The following is a 15,753-nucleotide window of genomic DNA, read 5'->3' as shown; positions in this document are numbered from 1 at the left end:
CGAGAACAATCGCTCTTTTAAACCTCCGCGCGCGCCTCCTGTCAAAAAAAAAAAAAAAAGGGAGGGGACTTTTATACTCTTGCAGTCCTAATTCTTAAAGCGCATGTGCGGCAGTCAAGAAACGTTCGACTTCTCGTTAATGGACGGCGTGATTATGGTTGCTTCCGCGTCTGCGCCTTGCGTAACCGTGACTAAGGAACAAACGAATAGGAAACCAAAGCACCAGTTCCTCCGCTTCTGGGAGGTAAGCAGCTCCTCGTTGCGCCTGCGCGTGACCATGTAGCCCCGGAAGTACTACTCCGTCTCCCTCGCTCTCACCCCACTCCCCTCCCCGGCCGCTGGAAGTAGAAACCTTTTCGCATGCTGTGTCTGCGGGCAGTTTCCCCCACTTTTGCCGCTTGGTTTGCTTTTTCTGCGCGACCATGTCTCGAGGCTCCAGCGCCGGCTTCGACCGGCATATTACTATCTTTTCCCCCGAAGGGCGCCTCTATCAAGTAGGTAAGTGAGTGGCAAAAACCGCCTCGTCACGATGCAGGACGCCGCTTTTCTTTCCCTCTCTCAGAAGGGGAGGAAGGAAAAACGTTAAATGTTAAATGACGCCTTCGGCTTCTTTCTTTCCCAGAAGTGGGGCGCCGCCGGTAGAGAAGCGAGGGAGCAGTTCGCGTCCCAAAGGGACTGTGTTGCAATCGCGGTGGCTTTCAAGCCGTTCAGCTACTGCTGTACGAGGCGCTCGGGGTTATTTTCTTCGGCGTAAATAAATGGAAAGGTTGAAAAGTTGTCGGCAGCGAAAACCTTCGTCATTGCTGCGAAAGCGAAAGCGAAACAAAACGATCCGGGAAAGCGAGGACCGCAACTTTCCGAGCGCTAGTAGATGGGGAGGGGGGAAAAAAATTGGAGCCTTGAGAAGTATTGCTTTCCCCGCCTTGCGAAAGTTTCCCGCTTTGTGGCTTTTTCTTCTCAATGCTGACTTCGTGACATAACTCGGGATTAAGGCTCAGAGCGGGGTACCTTTTCAGATGCGGTTTTACATAATCCCCGGCTTTCTGCAATATTAGCTGCAAATTCTGGGAATTGTGGGACATCCAAAGGCCACCCAGTGAAGGCTGGTAAAGCATTTAGCCTCCTTTTCGTCTGGCAATTTATTTACCTGTGAGTCGCTTTATGATCTTGAACTATGGCGAGAGTGCAGTGGTGAGAGTGCAAAAATTCGGAATATATTGGCATGAGGGAGGTGTATGCTTTTGTGATGTGTTGAGATGCTTAACGATTTATTGATCCCACATGTTAGAGTTTACCAAAATAGTCTGTGGGTCTGACTATTTTGGTAAACATTACATTTCTACTGTGTTTTTACAGTGTGCTAGAATCATACTTCTGTATGAGACTCAAGTTCAGTACAGACAGACAGTACAGACAAATGTGAATAGTGAATATGAAGATTCTAAATAGCAATAGCACTTAGACTTACATACCACTTCATAGTGCTTTACAGCCCTCTCTAAAACAGTTTACAGAATCAACATATTGCCCCCAACAATCCTCATTTTACCAATCTTGGAAGGATGGAAGGCTGAGTCAACCTTGAGCCGGTCAGGAACGAACTTCTGGCAGTGAGCTGAATTAGCCTGCAATATTGCATTCTAACTACTGCACCATCACAGTTCAATTATAGCTATCTGGATATTTCAAATTAAAAAATACAGTACCATCACTTTTAAGTGGCACACTTTTGTCAGGTTCGCCTGATTCGCCAGTTGCGGTCCTTTCTTGATCGGGATTCCCTGTGCACAGTCACTCATGCCCTCGTAACCTCTCGCCTTGATTACTGCAACGCTCTCTACATGGGGCTCCCCTTGAAGAGCACCCGGAGGCTCCAACTGGTCCAGAACGCAGCAGCGCGGGTAGTGACGGGAGCAGCGTGGCGCTCCCATGTAACACCGCTTCTGCGTGAGCTGCACTGGCTCCCGGTGGTCTTCCGGGTGCGCTTCAAGGTGTTGGTTATCACCTTTAAAGCGCTCCATGGCATAGGGCCTGGCTATCTTCGAGACCACCTGCTGCCACAGACGACCTCCCATCGACCCATGCGCTCCCACAGAGAGGGCCTCCTCGGGGTGCCATCAGCCAAACAATGCAGGCTGGTGACCCCCAGGGGGAGGGCCTTCTCTGGGGGGGCACCTACCCTCTGGAATCAGTTGCCCCCAGAGATAAGGAGAATCCATGACCTCAGTGCCTTCCGCCGTGCCCTTAAAACCTTCTTTTTCCAACAAGCCCGGCTGGCCTAATTCTTTTTAAGTGTTTTTAATTGTTTTGTTTATCGTTTTAATTAATGGGGCCAAATTTATATATATTTTTTAACTGTATTTTAATATTTGTATTTGATGTTTTTACTTGGCTGTTCACCACCCTGAGTCCTCAGGGAGAAGGGCGGTATACAAATTCAAAATAAAATTAAAATAAAATAAATAGTCTAAGCCAGGGGTCCCCAACTCCTGGGCCACGCAAGCAAGTGGGAACCAGGCTGCACAAGCGAGCAAAACCCCATCCAGGCAGGTGCAAAATCACGCCCTTCCCAATCTGTGAAAAAAAAACGCCCTCCACGGAACCAGTCCCTGGTGCCGAAAAGGTTGAGGGCTGCTGGTCTAAGACGTTGTGGATGTGAACTATCTGTTTTTAATGAAGGTTTGTATCTGATGCTGTCACTGTTTCAACTACTGTTGGTAAAATTTGTGTTCAATGTATCACTAGAATATGCATTCAAGGCCATAAACCAAGGTGGACTGACATCAGTAGCTGTTCGTGGAAAGGACTGTGCAGTTGTTGTCACACAGAAAAAAGTACCTGTAAGTATAATATGACTGCATGGATAATCCTTGACCGCATGTATGGCTGACTTGTATCTTTATTATTCCTTGATTTTTAATTCTTCTGTGCTTTGATCTTACTAATGAAGAGTATTGGAATTTTGTAGAGTGATGGAAGATCCAGACTTTGAAGTTAGGGAAGAGTATTTTACTTGGAGAGTCATAGATTTTCCATAATGTTCAAAAGATAACATTGAAAATTATTATGATAAAATGAAATTATGATTATAGTGTCACTGGAATCAACAATATTCTTAAGAATAATTTTTCTAAGTAAATGCGCCTGTTCTTAACCATCGAATGTCCTATGTATGACACAAATTATATATTTTTCCCTGTTGAAGTAAAAAAGAAACTTTATTCCATGGTAATGATGTATCTATCTCTCTGAGGGAGATAGGAGTTATAAAAGCTGATAAAATAAATATCTTAAAATTGTGTTTTGTTTTATCCTTTAGGACAAGCTACTGGATTCGAACACAGTGACTCACTTATTCAGAATAACTGAAAATATTGGATGTGTAATGACCGGAATGACAGGTACAAACGTAAGACAAATCAGATAGTAAATAAGTTGTACCGAAGTGAAGTATCTCACTTTATTTTTGTTTTAAATAAGACTTTAATATTGCATAATCAAGAATATGGTCTAAAGCAGGGGTTTCAAACTCAATTTCATTGAGGGCAGCATCAGGGTTGTGCTTGACTTTGGGGGCCGGGTGGGCGTGACCAGGGTGGATGTGGCCAGCTTGACGTCACTCATGTCGGGGTGCCTGTAGTGGCCCAAGTGCTCTGCCAGCGAAAATTGAGGTCCATTTTCACTGGCAGAGGGTTGCAGGAGGCCGTCACAGCCTCCCAAGCTCTGTTTTCGCTGGCAGAGGGTTGCAGGAGGCCGTCACAGCCTCCCAAGCTCTGTTTTCGCTGGCAGAGGGTTGCAGGAGGCCGTCACAGCCTCCCAAGCTCTGTTTTCGCTGGCAGAGGTACCGCGGGCTGGTCCTTGGCTGCTTCCAGGGCGGCCCTGTGGGCCAGATCTAAGCACCCTGCAGGCCAGATCCAGCCCCTGGGGCTTGAGTTTGACACATCTGGTCTAAAGGCAATTGAATGCATTTTTAGAAATAGCATTAGATAATGGTACTAATTTTTAATCTCATCCATACTTATTAAAGTGCCTGGGAAGGAATGAGAGTGAAATAATGATATTTCAGATTTGGAGAGGTATATCTTGGGCTACGGTAGTCCTCAACCTATGGGCTTTTGTTCAGCAACCATTTGAAATTATGATGATGATGAACAGATAGTTATTATGACCGGTCCTCAGAGTTCCGGCCATCCTGGCAACCCCACAATCACATGATCATGATCTGAGCACTTGGTAATCAGTTCATACTTAAGATTGGCTGCAGCACCCCACATAATTTGTTTTCCGTTTGCAATCTTCCCTGAAACTTCCCCAGAAAATCAAAAGGGAAGCCAGCAGGGAAGGTTACCTGTCCACCTTCCCCAGCCCTCTGTGCTCATGCTGCAGCCACTCATGCATCCTTCTTGGTCTTATGGTGCTTCACTAACACATCCACATATCTGTGGTGCACCCTTCACAGTCCATCCGTGCACCACCACCACCCCGATTTTTCCCTCCCACATATTTTCTTGCACTCCTTGATCCACATTGGTTCTTGTACACTCCGTCTCACCATTACTGACCCATACCACGCCCCTTACCCACCTCCTCCAACCTACATTGTATCTCTTCACATCCTTGCTCACTTTCCCTGACCTCCCTGTGTTAAGTTAGTAACACAGTTGTTAAGTGAATCTGGCTTCCCCATTGACTTTGCTGTCTGAAGATCGCAAAAGCTGACCCTGGGACACTGCAACTGTTGTAAATATATCCCAATTGCTAATGGTCTGAATTTTGATCATGTGACTGTGGTAATGCTGCAATGGTCATAAATGTGAAAACAGTCACTTTTTTCAGTGACGTAACTTCGCATGGTCAGTAAACAAACGGTTGTAAGTCGAGGGCCACCTGTATAGTCTTAGGAATATAAGAATTTTAAAAAGCCTTTTATTTGAATTTAAATACTTTTCCATTGCAGTTATACTTTTAAAAAGCATATGAGAATGACTTTGGGTCTTTTATTTCTACAACAGCGGACAGTAGATCCCAAGTGCAGCGAGCCCGCTATGAGGCTGCTAACTGGAAGTACAAATACGGTTATGAGATTCCAGTGGATATGCTATGTAAAAGAATTGCAGATATTTCTCAGGTCTATACACAGAATGCTGAGATGAGACCTCTTGGTTGCTGTAAGTATAAATACAAACTGAAAATAATAACAAACTGTTGGAAGCTGATGTGTAATGAAGCTAGAAAATCTCATCAACAACTGATCTTCACGAAATATTTTGGAATATATAAAATTCATTTTTTAATATTAGGATAAATGTTAGTATTCGTTTGAACACACAGGGTGACAATCTGCTGCCTTCCCTGGTCTGTGCTTTGAGATTATAGATGTTATTGTCAAAAATATCTGGAAGACATCAGATTGCGTACTTCTAATCCCATACAATTCAGCAGCCATATTAATTGGAAATTGCACAATCTTACTTATTTTCTTTCTCTTGGCTTATTTCATAACTGCAGCGATGTATGTCATCAGTTCTAGAGAAGCTTACTTGACAAATATTAATGCTGCTTTCAAATGAATATGTTTCCTTCTGGTTTACTGCATCTCAACCATAAGAAAGTAAAGAATGGATTCTCATACTTTGTAGACTTCCATTTTAAAATGTTTCCATTGATTGACCTGGATGCATCTTTCAAGTTTAATTTTTGTTATACTGCTCTTCTTGGATTAGATCCCTGATTATACTACCCAAATAAAAAAAAATAATGCATCAGATGAGATTAATGTTGTGTTCTTCAGAATAACAGGCTTGCCTTTTTAATGTATTTTGCCCTAAAATGCTGACCTATATTAATTTTAATGTAATGAGTTCCTTTAATAGAATTTTAGTTGTATTTGGATGACAACATTGGAAATGGTATCTGTTCAGTGTTAATCTAAGAGATACTAAAATGATTTTATTTTGGTGAAACAATTTTTTAAAAATGCATCATCTTATGTCATGGATGCTGAGTCTACTAATGATAGTTGTGTCTGTAGTAGGATTTATCAGCTAACATTTTCTTAGTTTTGCCTGGCTGCAGTATTTCCTAAAGTCCTTGATTGTGCAACATTTAGTTAGATTATTTGGTTATTTAAAATAGTTATGTATAAATATTTATTTAAAATACTGCATATTTTATGGGATACATAGCTTTCTAGTCATGGCTGTTAAACGGTACGTTGAAAAGCATGAAATGAAATCTTACGTAAGTCTCTTGATTATTAAAATTCAATTCTATACACAAGTTGACTCTTAAGCTCTGGGTGGTGTTCTGCTTTGAAGAGAGTTGTAAAATGAGAACTGGAGTCTAGGAATTAGAATTCTGGCAACTGAATTATAGGAAATTGCAGAAGTCAAGCAATGTTCAAATTTATGGAAATTCCATTAATACCAGGAATTTGCTTTAAAATGGAAACAGGATTAAGTATAATATGTTAACCAAAAGTTATTTTGAACTATTTTTATTTATTTATATCCCACATTTATTATTTTTATAAATAAATCAGGATGGCAAACAAATCTTGTTCTTCTTCCTCCTATTTTCCCTACAACAACAATCCTGTGAGGAAGAGACTGGCCCAGAGTCACTCAGCTGGCTTTCAGGCCCAAGGTAGCACTAGAGCTCATGATCTCCCAATTCCTAGCCTGATGCCTTGACCACTAGACCAAACTGACTTTCCCATTAGACTAAATTGACTTTACTGTCTCTCTGGCAAATTTTTGCTTACATTTTTTCAAATCCAAAAAAACTTTTGGATTTTATAAATGCAGATGTTTAAAAAGAGAATATATTTTAGATACCCCTTTAACATGGGGAATAGTTCTGCTCTTAATTAGGATGTTGAAGACTGACAGAAAGAAAACAATTCAAATAATGCCTTTATATGAATTTTTAGTATTAACCAGGCTTAAAATATTGATAATGTTCTTGTCACTGGACCATAAAGCTACTGAGAACTGGAGAAGATGCAAAATTGCCAACAGAATTATTAGGAAACTGAAACAATGCTAACCTGTTTTTCTCTAAGGAAGGAAGGAAAGGAGGGGAGCATGTATTGTTGGGCAGGAAAAGGTTGAACTTGGCATTTGCAAACAAAGTTCTTGATTATCAAGAGTATTAAGAGTATTTTTGGTTGTGAGGCTTCTAATCTTCCTTCCAATTCTCAAACTAAGAACAGTAACAATTGCTGTACAACTGTTCCAATAATTCTAACCTGCCTGCACTTTCAAATTTGGGAAGAAAATATTTAATGAGCTACACAGAATTGCCAAACTGAACAAAGGCTGAAGTCTATTCATGCATGTTTTATATAAAGGGTGTATAAAAAATCTTGATTAGAACCAACTTCTTTGAAAAAAATAAAGCTATCATTGTTCACATATGTTATGTTTTGTTAGCTGCTGTTAACTGTTCAGAATCACACTGTTGATATGACATGCCATATGTATTTAAATAAAATTATTCAAAATTATTATTTCCTTAAAGGCATGATTATGATTGGCATTGATGAAGAAAACAATCCTCAGGTATACAAGTGTGATCCAGCCGGATATTACTGTGGGTTTAAGGCCACAGCTGCAGGGGTCAAACAAACAGAATCAACTAGCTTTCTTGAAAAGAAAGTGAAGAAAAAATTGGACTGGACATTTGAACAGACAGTAGAGGTAAGTCCATAGGATAGGATGCCTAGGCTTAATGGGTTGCAATCTCATGGAAGGTTTGTGGGGATACCCTGTTTGCTTCAGTGTGGTCACTATCACTATATAAAATGTTGTCTTCTAACTGGTATGCTTAAGAGTAAAATTTGCTTATGTGATTTATTCTCATCAGTATTTTCTATTCTAAAAACGCTGAAATGCATCCCAACTGGCATTTCATCTTTCTACAGCATGTTGTTAGAATTATACATCATTAAACTCCGTTGAATTCACAGGCAGATGAATAACACTTATTATTTCTTGTGATAAATACAGTTGTCTTCCTTGGCAGAGCTTTCCTTTAAATCAATTACAGTAATGTCAGCTGTGAATTAATAATGGAATACATTTACTCCTCACTTAATGATCATTCATTCAGTGGCCATTTTAAGTTACAATGGCACTGAATGAACAAGTTATGGCTGTTGCAGTGCCCCCAAAGTCGCTTGATCAAAATTCAAGTGCTTGGCAGCTTGTCCACAATTGCTAGCACAGTGTGTGCTTCAATTCCCCCCACCTGCCTATCTGTCCCCCAATTTTGCCCTTTTGGCTTCTCTTGCGCAGCCTCCCCAAAGCTCATGAGACTGCACAGAGGCCTTGTGAAGGACCAGCAGCTGCCTTGGCTAGTTGCACCTCATCAGTAAGAGGAAGAAAGGTGCTGGTCAGGGAAGGTGCAAGGGGTGCGTAAGAGACACCGTTTGGGACAGGGAAAGTACATAAGAGTTGCTGCGTGGATCAGCATGGAAGGTTGCATGAGGGTGCAGCATGGGTCAGGGACAGTGCACAGATGAGCATGCAGTAGGAAAATTCCCTATTTATTATAAATAAATAACAGGTGTTTAAGTGTCATATATAAATAAGAATGTGTTGTGATGTTAGAAATGCATTTGATTGGCTATGTGAATATGTGTACAGATGACATTTTATTGCTGGCTGATCACCTGAATGATTTATATGGAGTGTAGGATTGTACTAGACAACCGGTGCCTGGTTGGTTTCAGAGATTTTTCCTTACCTAAACAGAGAAAGAGAATGACCAAGGGCAGGCTAAAAAGCAGTGAGAGCAGGAGCAATTTCCAACATCCTACCAGCTTCCCCATTGAGTTTTCTTGTGGGAATCTGGTAGGGAGCATTGGATTTATTTATTTAGTGTATGGCATATCATACATGGACTAGTGTATATATTAACATTTCACCTAGATTGGTAAAACACAATATGGTAAAACACAATAAAATATAAATAGTAAAAAGATCTATGTTCAAACACCAATGACTAGACCATCTAAACATTCAAGCGCAGCATTTTTATATTAACATCAGATACTAGACCGGTATATACCCTCAGCTTACAGCCGGTCATAATGTGATCTACAGTTTGATATGGGATCCACAGTCACACTGAGGGGAGGATACTATGTCTCATTTATATAGAGAATCCTAGCAGATGCTGTTTGAGGTGTGAATCCTATTCAGGATTGTCCATTGCTGATGTGGTAGTTCAAAGTCTGGCACCTTTTTTGTGGGCTCATTTATATGTCTTCTTATGTTTGGGCATTCAGCCACCCATTTGGCTTTCCATTGGGAATCAGTGTTAAAGTTCTTGGGCAGATGTGCAAGTGCCAGTGTGGGTTTCTTGGATTTGAATCTTCCGGCTAATAAATGAGGAAGTTCGGCATTCACTGGTAGCAGTGAGGAGTTCATAATTTTTCTGTATTTGCTCACTAGTGCATCTTACCTTTGTAAAACTGGTGGTGTTATATGGCTCAGAACAGGAAGCTAGCAAGTTGGAGTAGTTTTAATACATCCGCTTATAATCCTCATGGTGTCTCTGAGTCTGGTGTCTAACTTACTAGTATGGCAGCTGTTAAGTCATACAGGGGGCACCTAGTGCTGATGACCTGAAGGTGGCAGCTGAAGCACCCCATTTAGTTCCACATAATTTCTGGAGCAGGTTGTTCCTAGTATTGATTTTTGCCGCTGTTTTCTCTAGCTGTACCTTACAGGAGAGAATCTGGTCCAATATTACTCCAAGGGATTATAGGGTAGTAAGTTGTTGTTTAATAGACACTTGGGGCTTCATGTGCTAGTTTGTTGTTAAGGTGGAAGCAGGTAGTTACTGTTTTGCTGGTGCTAAGAGTGAGCCTTCAGTCATTGAAGAATTTTCCCAAGATTTTAAGATATTTGGATAGGAGGTTGTCTGCCACCTTCATGTATTTTTCTTGTTCTGCTATGGAAAGCATTGGAAATCTCTTCCCTTTCTTTCAGGAATTCATCATAAAAAATTAAAAATTAGAGTGGGTAGATAAATTTGTAAAAACATCAGAAGAAAAGATTGTGGGGTAATGGTTCATTGTGTGGAATCAATGCTTGTTTTTTAAAAAAGTGAAAATGTCTGATATGTTTTGTTATTTAAAACTAAGAGTCAAGCACAGTAGTGGAATCATAAAAAAAGTGGGAATGGGCTACTTAAGCATATGTTGTAAAACAAGAAGTGATAGGATGGATGGATTGATTGATTGATTGAATGGATGGATAATGAATGATAAAAGTGAGCAGATCGGTTCAGAGAGAGTAAATGGGTTGAGAAGAAGGGAAGGCTGAGAAAGTTGTAGTTGATGAGATTCTCAAAAAGAAAGGTGGAAGTTTAAAAATAAAATGTAAGCAATGTGGGACAGGGTGAAAGTATCTTTTTTTTAAAAAAAAAATGTAACCATTGACTAGTTTTTTATTCACTTTCACTTCTAACAAGAGATTCCTTAACTTTTCCTCATTTCAAGCCATTACAGTAGAACCAGGGTGGATAAAAATCAATGATTTTTTTTAAAAAAATCAAAAAAATCAGATTTTTTTGATTTTTATCGAATTTATTTTAATAAAAAACTTTTGGGGTAAAAATCTATCGTAAGATAGTTTTCTATTTTTTTTTTTTTTTTAATTTGATTTATATGCCGCCCTTCTCCAGAGACTCAGGTCGGCTTACAATGTGCTCAGCAATAGCCTTCATCCTTTTGTATATTTATACAAAGTCAGCTTATTGCCCCCACAACTGGGTCCTCAATAATTTAAACTAAATAATTTAATTTATTCAGCATGAAATGGAGCTTAGTTATGTAGCATGAGGCTGTATATTCTGCAACACTGGGACTATCGGTGAGTCAACAGTGGGTCAAAGGAGTAGCAGAGATGACAGTTGCTCTTTAAAAATTATGATTTAAATCGAGTTGATTTAAATCAAGCCTTTTTACTAGTGATTTAAATCATGATTTAAATTGTGATTTAAGTCAACTCGATTTAAATCAAATCCACCCTGAGTAGAACTAACATACTGAAAGTAATTGTTTCTCCTAATAAATTTTGCCTTTTTTTTTGCTTTTTACATTTCATTTACATTTACATTACTTGTTTGTTCATCATTAAGCATATAATGAATTTCAATCCAGACTTTTTGAGTGTTTTATTTATGAAATCAAAACCATTACATTTATTGTTTATCTTCACCATGTAATCATATGGGAATATTGCTGACATTTTATCTTGTTGGTCTGGTGATGTTATTTGTTTTCTTTAAATTGCAATTTGGCAGAGGGTGGTTTTAGCTGAAGTCAGCGCCAGATCTTGCTTTTGCTGAGTAAATGGATTTTTCCTTCTTTGCTTGCTGAGTTATAGTCATGTGATTTGAATATTGTTCACTTGGAGATGTCCACATCCAGTCAATGATTTTCTCAGATTGTTAGAAGAAAATGTTTATGCTAATCAGTATACTTTATTTCATTTCATTTATTTTACATAGATGGAATGAAATTTGACTTATATTTTCTTGGCAGAATTCTTCTAAATCTGTCTCTAGATTTGTTTTTTAGACCAAAGCCAAATTTTCTAATTATGGGTAGTCAGTTAATAATGGCAATTGGAGCTGGAATTGCTATCACTAAGTGATGCAATCGTAAAGCACAATGTCACATGACCATGCCGCTTAGCAGCACCAATTTTGGTCCCAACAACTGCGTGGGTTGTTAACGAGGAGCTCACTTGACCATGAAGTAAAACTTCCTGCCAGCTCCTCACTAACTGCAGGAAGCCATCAGGGAAGGTTACGAACGCTGACTATGGGATTCTGTGATGTCATAATTGTGAGGCAAGCACCCAAATCGCAGTCACATGACAGTAGGCATGTTGCAATGGTGGGAACTCTGAGGAATGGTTGTAACTACAGCTCCTTCAATGCCATTGTAGGTTTGAATGGTCGCTGAATGAGTGGCCATACAGAGGACAACCTGTATTCCAGTTGCTGTCTTATATTAACTTTATTATTACAATTTTATAATAAGCATATTTTTTTGGTATTGTGTCTAGAGAATGTTGCAAGTTGCCATAAATAAATTTTATTTTAGTTGATAAAATTGAGCAATAAGATCAGGTCTGCCTCCGTAGACTACTTTTTTTAAAAAAATTAAAACAATAACCTAGTCCATACAGCAATAGTGTCAAAATGTGCTTTAGGGACGATTTGAATCTCTTTGTGTTGTAATTATTAGGGCAGAGGGAATTAGAATACAGGAGATGTATACTTTCTGAAGAACCCTTTTAAACTGTAGAAAGAATTTGGGGTTCATACATTAGTAGCAAGAATTGTGGCACTTATAAACCTGTCATTTTTTTCCATAAATGTTGATAATTTACATAGCATTTTAGCTATAATTAGGACCAATAAGGGGGGCGGGGAGGTGATTGTTGCTTGCATTGAGCCTTGCGTTGACTCAGGCATTTAACTAAATTTATGCTGGAGAACAAACTGTATTTTTAGCAATGCTTAGGATAAATGAGTATTCAAATTAATTCAAAATAAAATTTAGCTACCATGTAAGGTATGTATAACCACCACCACCCCATTATAGTACAGGTGGTCCTTGACTTACAACAGTTTGTTTAACGACCATTCATATGTTCATTGCAACATCCCCATGGTCACATGATCAAAATTCAGACGCTTGGCAACTGACTCATTTATGATGGTTGCAGTGTCCCGGGGTCATGTGATCATCTTTTGCGACTTTCTGACAAAGTCAATGGAGATGCCAGATTCACTTAACAATTATGTTACTAACTTAACAGTTGCAGTGATTCAAAAATTGTGGTAAGAAAGGTTGTAAAATGGGACAGAAATTTTGGGCTCAATTTTGGTCATAAGTTGAGGAGATACTTCAAAACAGTAGTAATTTTACTAAAATAATTTTAAATGTGCTGAAAAGCTTTGAAGATTTGAATGCTACTAGGAATTACACTGCTATTTACACTGCGATTGTCTTTACAGATAATTCCTAACTGTAAGAAATTAATTTATAGACTCAATTGTTTTCCTTTTCAAAGCTGCTAGAATTTTGCATTTCAAATATCTATAAATGGGCTCTGCCTATGAAGGGACAAAGATTAACAAGTTTCTTAAAATAAAAACCAGATTTTGCATTAACTAGTACTAAAAATATTTCTGATCAGATTTGTTTTGTTTACTTGTAGACCGGAATTACCTGTCTTTCTACTGTTTTGTCCATTGACTTCAAACCATCTGAAATAGAAGTAGGGGTTGTTACAGTTGATAATCCAAAATTCAGGTAATGTGAAATAGATTTTTTTTTCTTGTTGGGTATGTTGATTGTGGCTATCTTATTTTTTATAAAAAATACATAGGTGTGCTCTCTGTTACCTGTATCCTGGCACTTGTCTTTGGTCAGTTTATTATGTAACACTTGTATTTAAATACATCCACTTAAGTATATCTGATATGAATGTATGCCACTGCAACTGCCAAGGAAAAGTTCATTATAGACCTTTGGAATCCAGAGGAAATTGCACAGCAGCAATTAATGTCACAGCATTGCATTGGCAAGAAAGATATGATTTCTTTCTTAACATAATGCTGGAGATACTAGGCACAGGTTAGCATAGAATCAACTTTTATTTATTTATTTATTTATTTATTTAATTTGTATACCGCCCTTCTCCCAGAAGGGACTCAGGGCGGTGAACAGCCAAAATTAAAAAACATACAAATACAAAAGTTAAGATAATTAAAAAGAATTAAATCACTAGCTTCCCAATTTAAAACCCCCAAATCCATAAAATTTAAAATCCCAATTTAAAAATCATTTAGGCTAGGCCGGCTTGATGGAATAAAAACGTCTTCAGGGCTTTACGGAAGGTCCGGAGGTCCGGGATCAATCGTATTCCAGGAGGCAGCTCATTCCACAGGGCGGGTGCCCCTACAGAGAAGGCTCTCCCCCTGGGGGCCGCCAGCCGACATTGCCTGACCGACGGCACCCTGAGGAGGCCCTCTCTGTGAGAGCGTATTGGCCGGTGGGAGGTTATCGGTAGCAGCAGGCGGTCTCGCAAATACCCTGGCCCTAAGCCATGGAGCGCTTTAAAGATGAGAACCAACATCTTAAAGCGCACCCGGAAGACCACCGGGAGCCAATGCAGCTCGCGCAGGAGAGGTGTTACGTGGGAGCGCCACGTCGCTCCCACAATCACCCGCGCGGCCGCATTCTGCACCAGCTGGAGCGTCCGGGTGCTCCTCAGGGGGAGCCCCATGTAGAGAGCGTTGCAGTAGTCCAGGCGTGACATGACCAAGGCATGAGTGACTGTGCACAAGGAGTCCCGATCCAGAAAGGGGCGCAACTGGCGTATCAGGCGAACCTGATAAAAAGCCCCCCTGGCCACGGCCGTCATATGCTCTTCTAAAGACAGCCGTGTGTCCAGGAGGACGCCCAAGTTGCGAGCCCCCTCTGTGGGGGTCAGTGACTCGCCCCCAATAGCCAGCGATGGCACCAGCTGGCTATACCGGGACGCCGGCATCCACAGCCACTCGGTCTTGGAAGGGTTGAGCCAAAGCCTGTTCCTCCCCATCCAGACCCGCACGGCCTCCAGACACTGGGACATCACTTCAGGGGCATCATTGGGGTGGTCTGGGGTGGAGATGTACAGCTGAGTATCATCAGCGTACAGATGGCATCGCACCCCAAAACCACGGATGATCTCACCCAGCGGCTTCACATAAATGTTGAACAGGAACGGCGAGAGGACCGACCCTTGCGGCACCCCGCAAGCAAGCAACTTTGATAGTTTACACAGTGCATGCTTTGCCTGTAAACTCTAGCATAGCCTGAACCCAGATATTCCAGCATGTGGAACTCAAAAATCCCTGACAGACACATTTATAATGTTTCCTTTGTAAAATTCATTTGCAGTTGATTTAATTGTGCTGAAAATCCTTGAATGTATTTGCTCGTGTCCCCCCAGATTGGGTAGGACAGTCATGCTTCCCTTCCCTTCCCTTCCCTTAAATGTTGCCACCTTACAAGTCCTAAGAAGTTATAATTCTCTGTTTTTATTTATTATATATAGTGCTTTATTCAGAGATTGTGTTTTAATATGGGTAGCTGTACAAATGTTTTAAATAAATAAATAAATATTTGATTATTTGAGGTGAAGAATAAAAAATACCATTGCTTTTTCCTCTTTCTAGGATTCTTACAGAAGCAGAAATTGATACGCACCTTGTCGCTCTAGCAGAGAGAGATTAACTCTGTTTAAAATTGCTCATTCTGTGATTGCAAGGCAGAATGCCTGGTGAATACAAATGAGTGGTTCTGAATTATGGGATGAAAACAGAATGCTCTGTATCTGATGTATTTCTTCACTTTGAATAAATAAAGTGAGGTTTTGGAATGGTTTGTTTTCTTATTATTTGATATTAAAGTTATATATCAGTGATGCTGTGACTCAATATATTCTGTAACTTTTATTCCTTGAGAATGGAGTATAGTCCCTCCCCCATTTTTAAGCATTCCAAAATTTCACTATGCACAGCATGCTAATAAAGGATCCCTTACTACTTTTGGGAACACAGCAAAAAATTATATGCTGATCTTCTGTATATGTGAAAAGATGGGCCCACTGATCTTATTTTCTGGATAAATATAGAGCACTAGCTTCATTTACTGTATTTTTTAGTGTATAGTGTGAG

The 15,753-nt window shown here is 39.9% G+C and overlaps 1 protein-coding gene across 1 annotated transcript; it reads left to right on the top strand.

Annotated features, from left to right (window-relative positions):
* Nucleotides 1-221: 221 nt before the first annotated feature.
* Nucleotides 222-15,455, top strand: PSMA6 (proteasome 20S subunit alpha 6). The gene is made up of 7 exons (XM_060690582.2): nt 222-498; nt 2,746-2,840; nt 3,320-3,401; nt 5,013-5,168; nt 7,522-7,700; nt 13,248-13,342; nt 15,253-15,455. The coding sequence occupies exons 1-7, from the start codon at nt 423-425 to the stop codon at nt 15,308-15,310; spliced, it is 741 nt and encodes a 246-aa protein (XP_060546565.1). The 5' UTR covers nt 222-422; the 3' UTR covers nt 15,311-15,455.
* Nucleotides 15,456-15,753: the final 298 nt, after the last annotated feature.

Source organism: Pantherophis guttatus, chromosome 1 (assembly GCF_059756535.1).
Source record: "Pantherophis guttatus breed Tessera chromosome 1, ASM5975653v1, whole genome shotgun sequence".
Lineage (NCBI taxonomy): Eukaryota > Metazoa > Chordata > Lepidosauria > Squamata > Colubridae > Pantherophis > Pantherophis guttatus.
The sequence above is the reverse complement of the archived record's forward strand: the minus strand, read 5'-3'. Positions and strand labels throughout refer to the sequence as shown.

Excerpts from the sequence above, each read along its gene's own strand:
- PSMA6 (XM_060690582.2), top strand. The coding sequence starts at position 423 with ATGTCTCGAGGCTCCAGCGCCGGCTTCGACCGGCATATTACTATCTTT. Across the intron at positions 499-2,745 it reads AGGGCGCCTCTATCAAGTAG|AATATGCATTCAAGGCCATA; the intron begins GTAAGTGAGTGG and ends ATGTATCACTAG. Across the intron at positions 7,701-13,247 it reads CATTTGAACAGACAGTAGAG|ACCGGAATTACCTGTCTTTC; the intron begins GTAAGTCCATAG and ends GTTTACTTGTAG.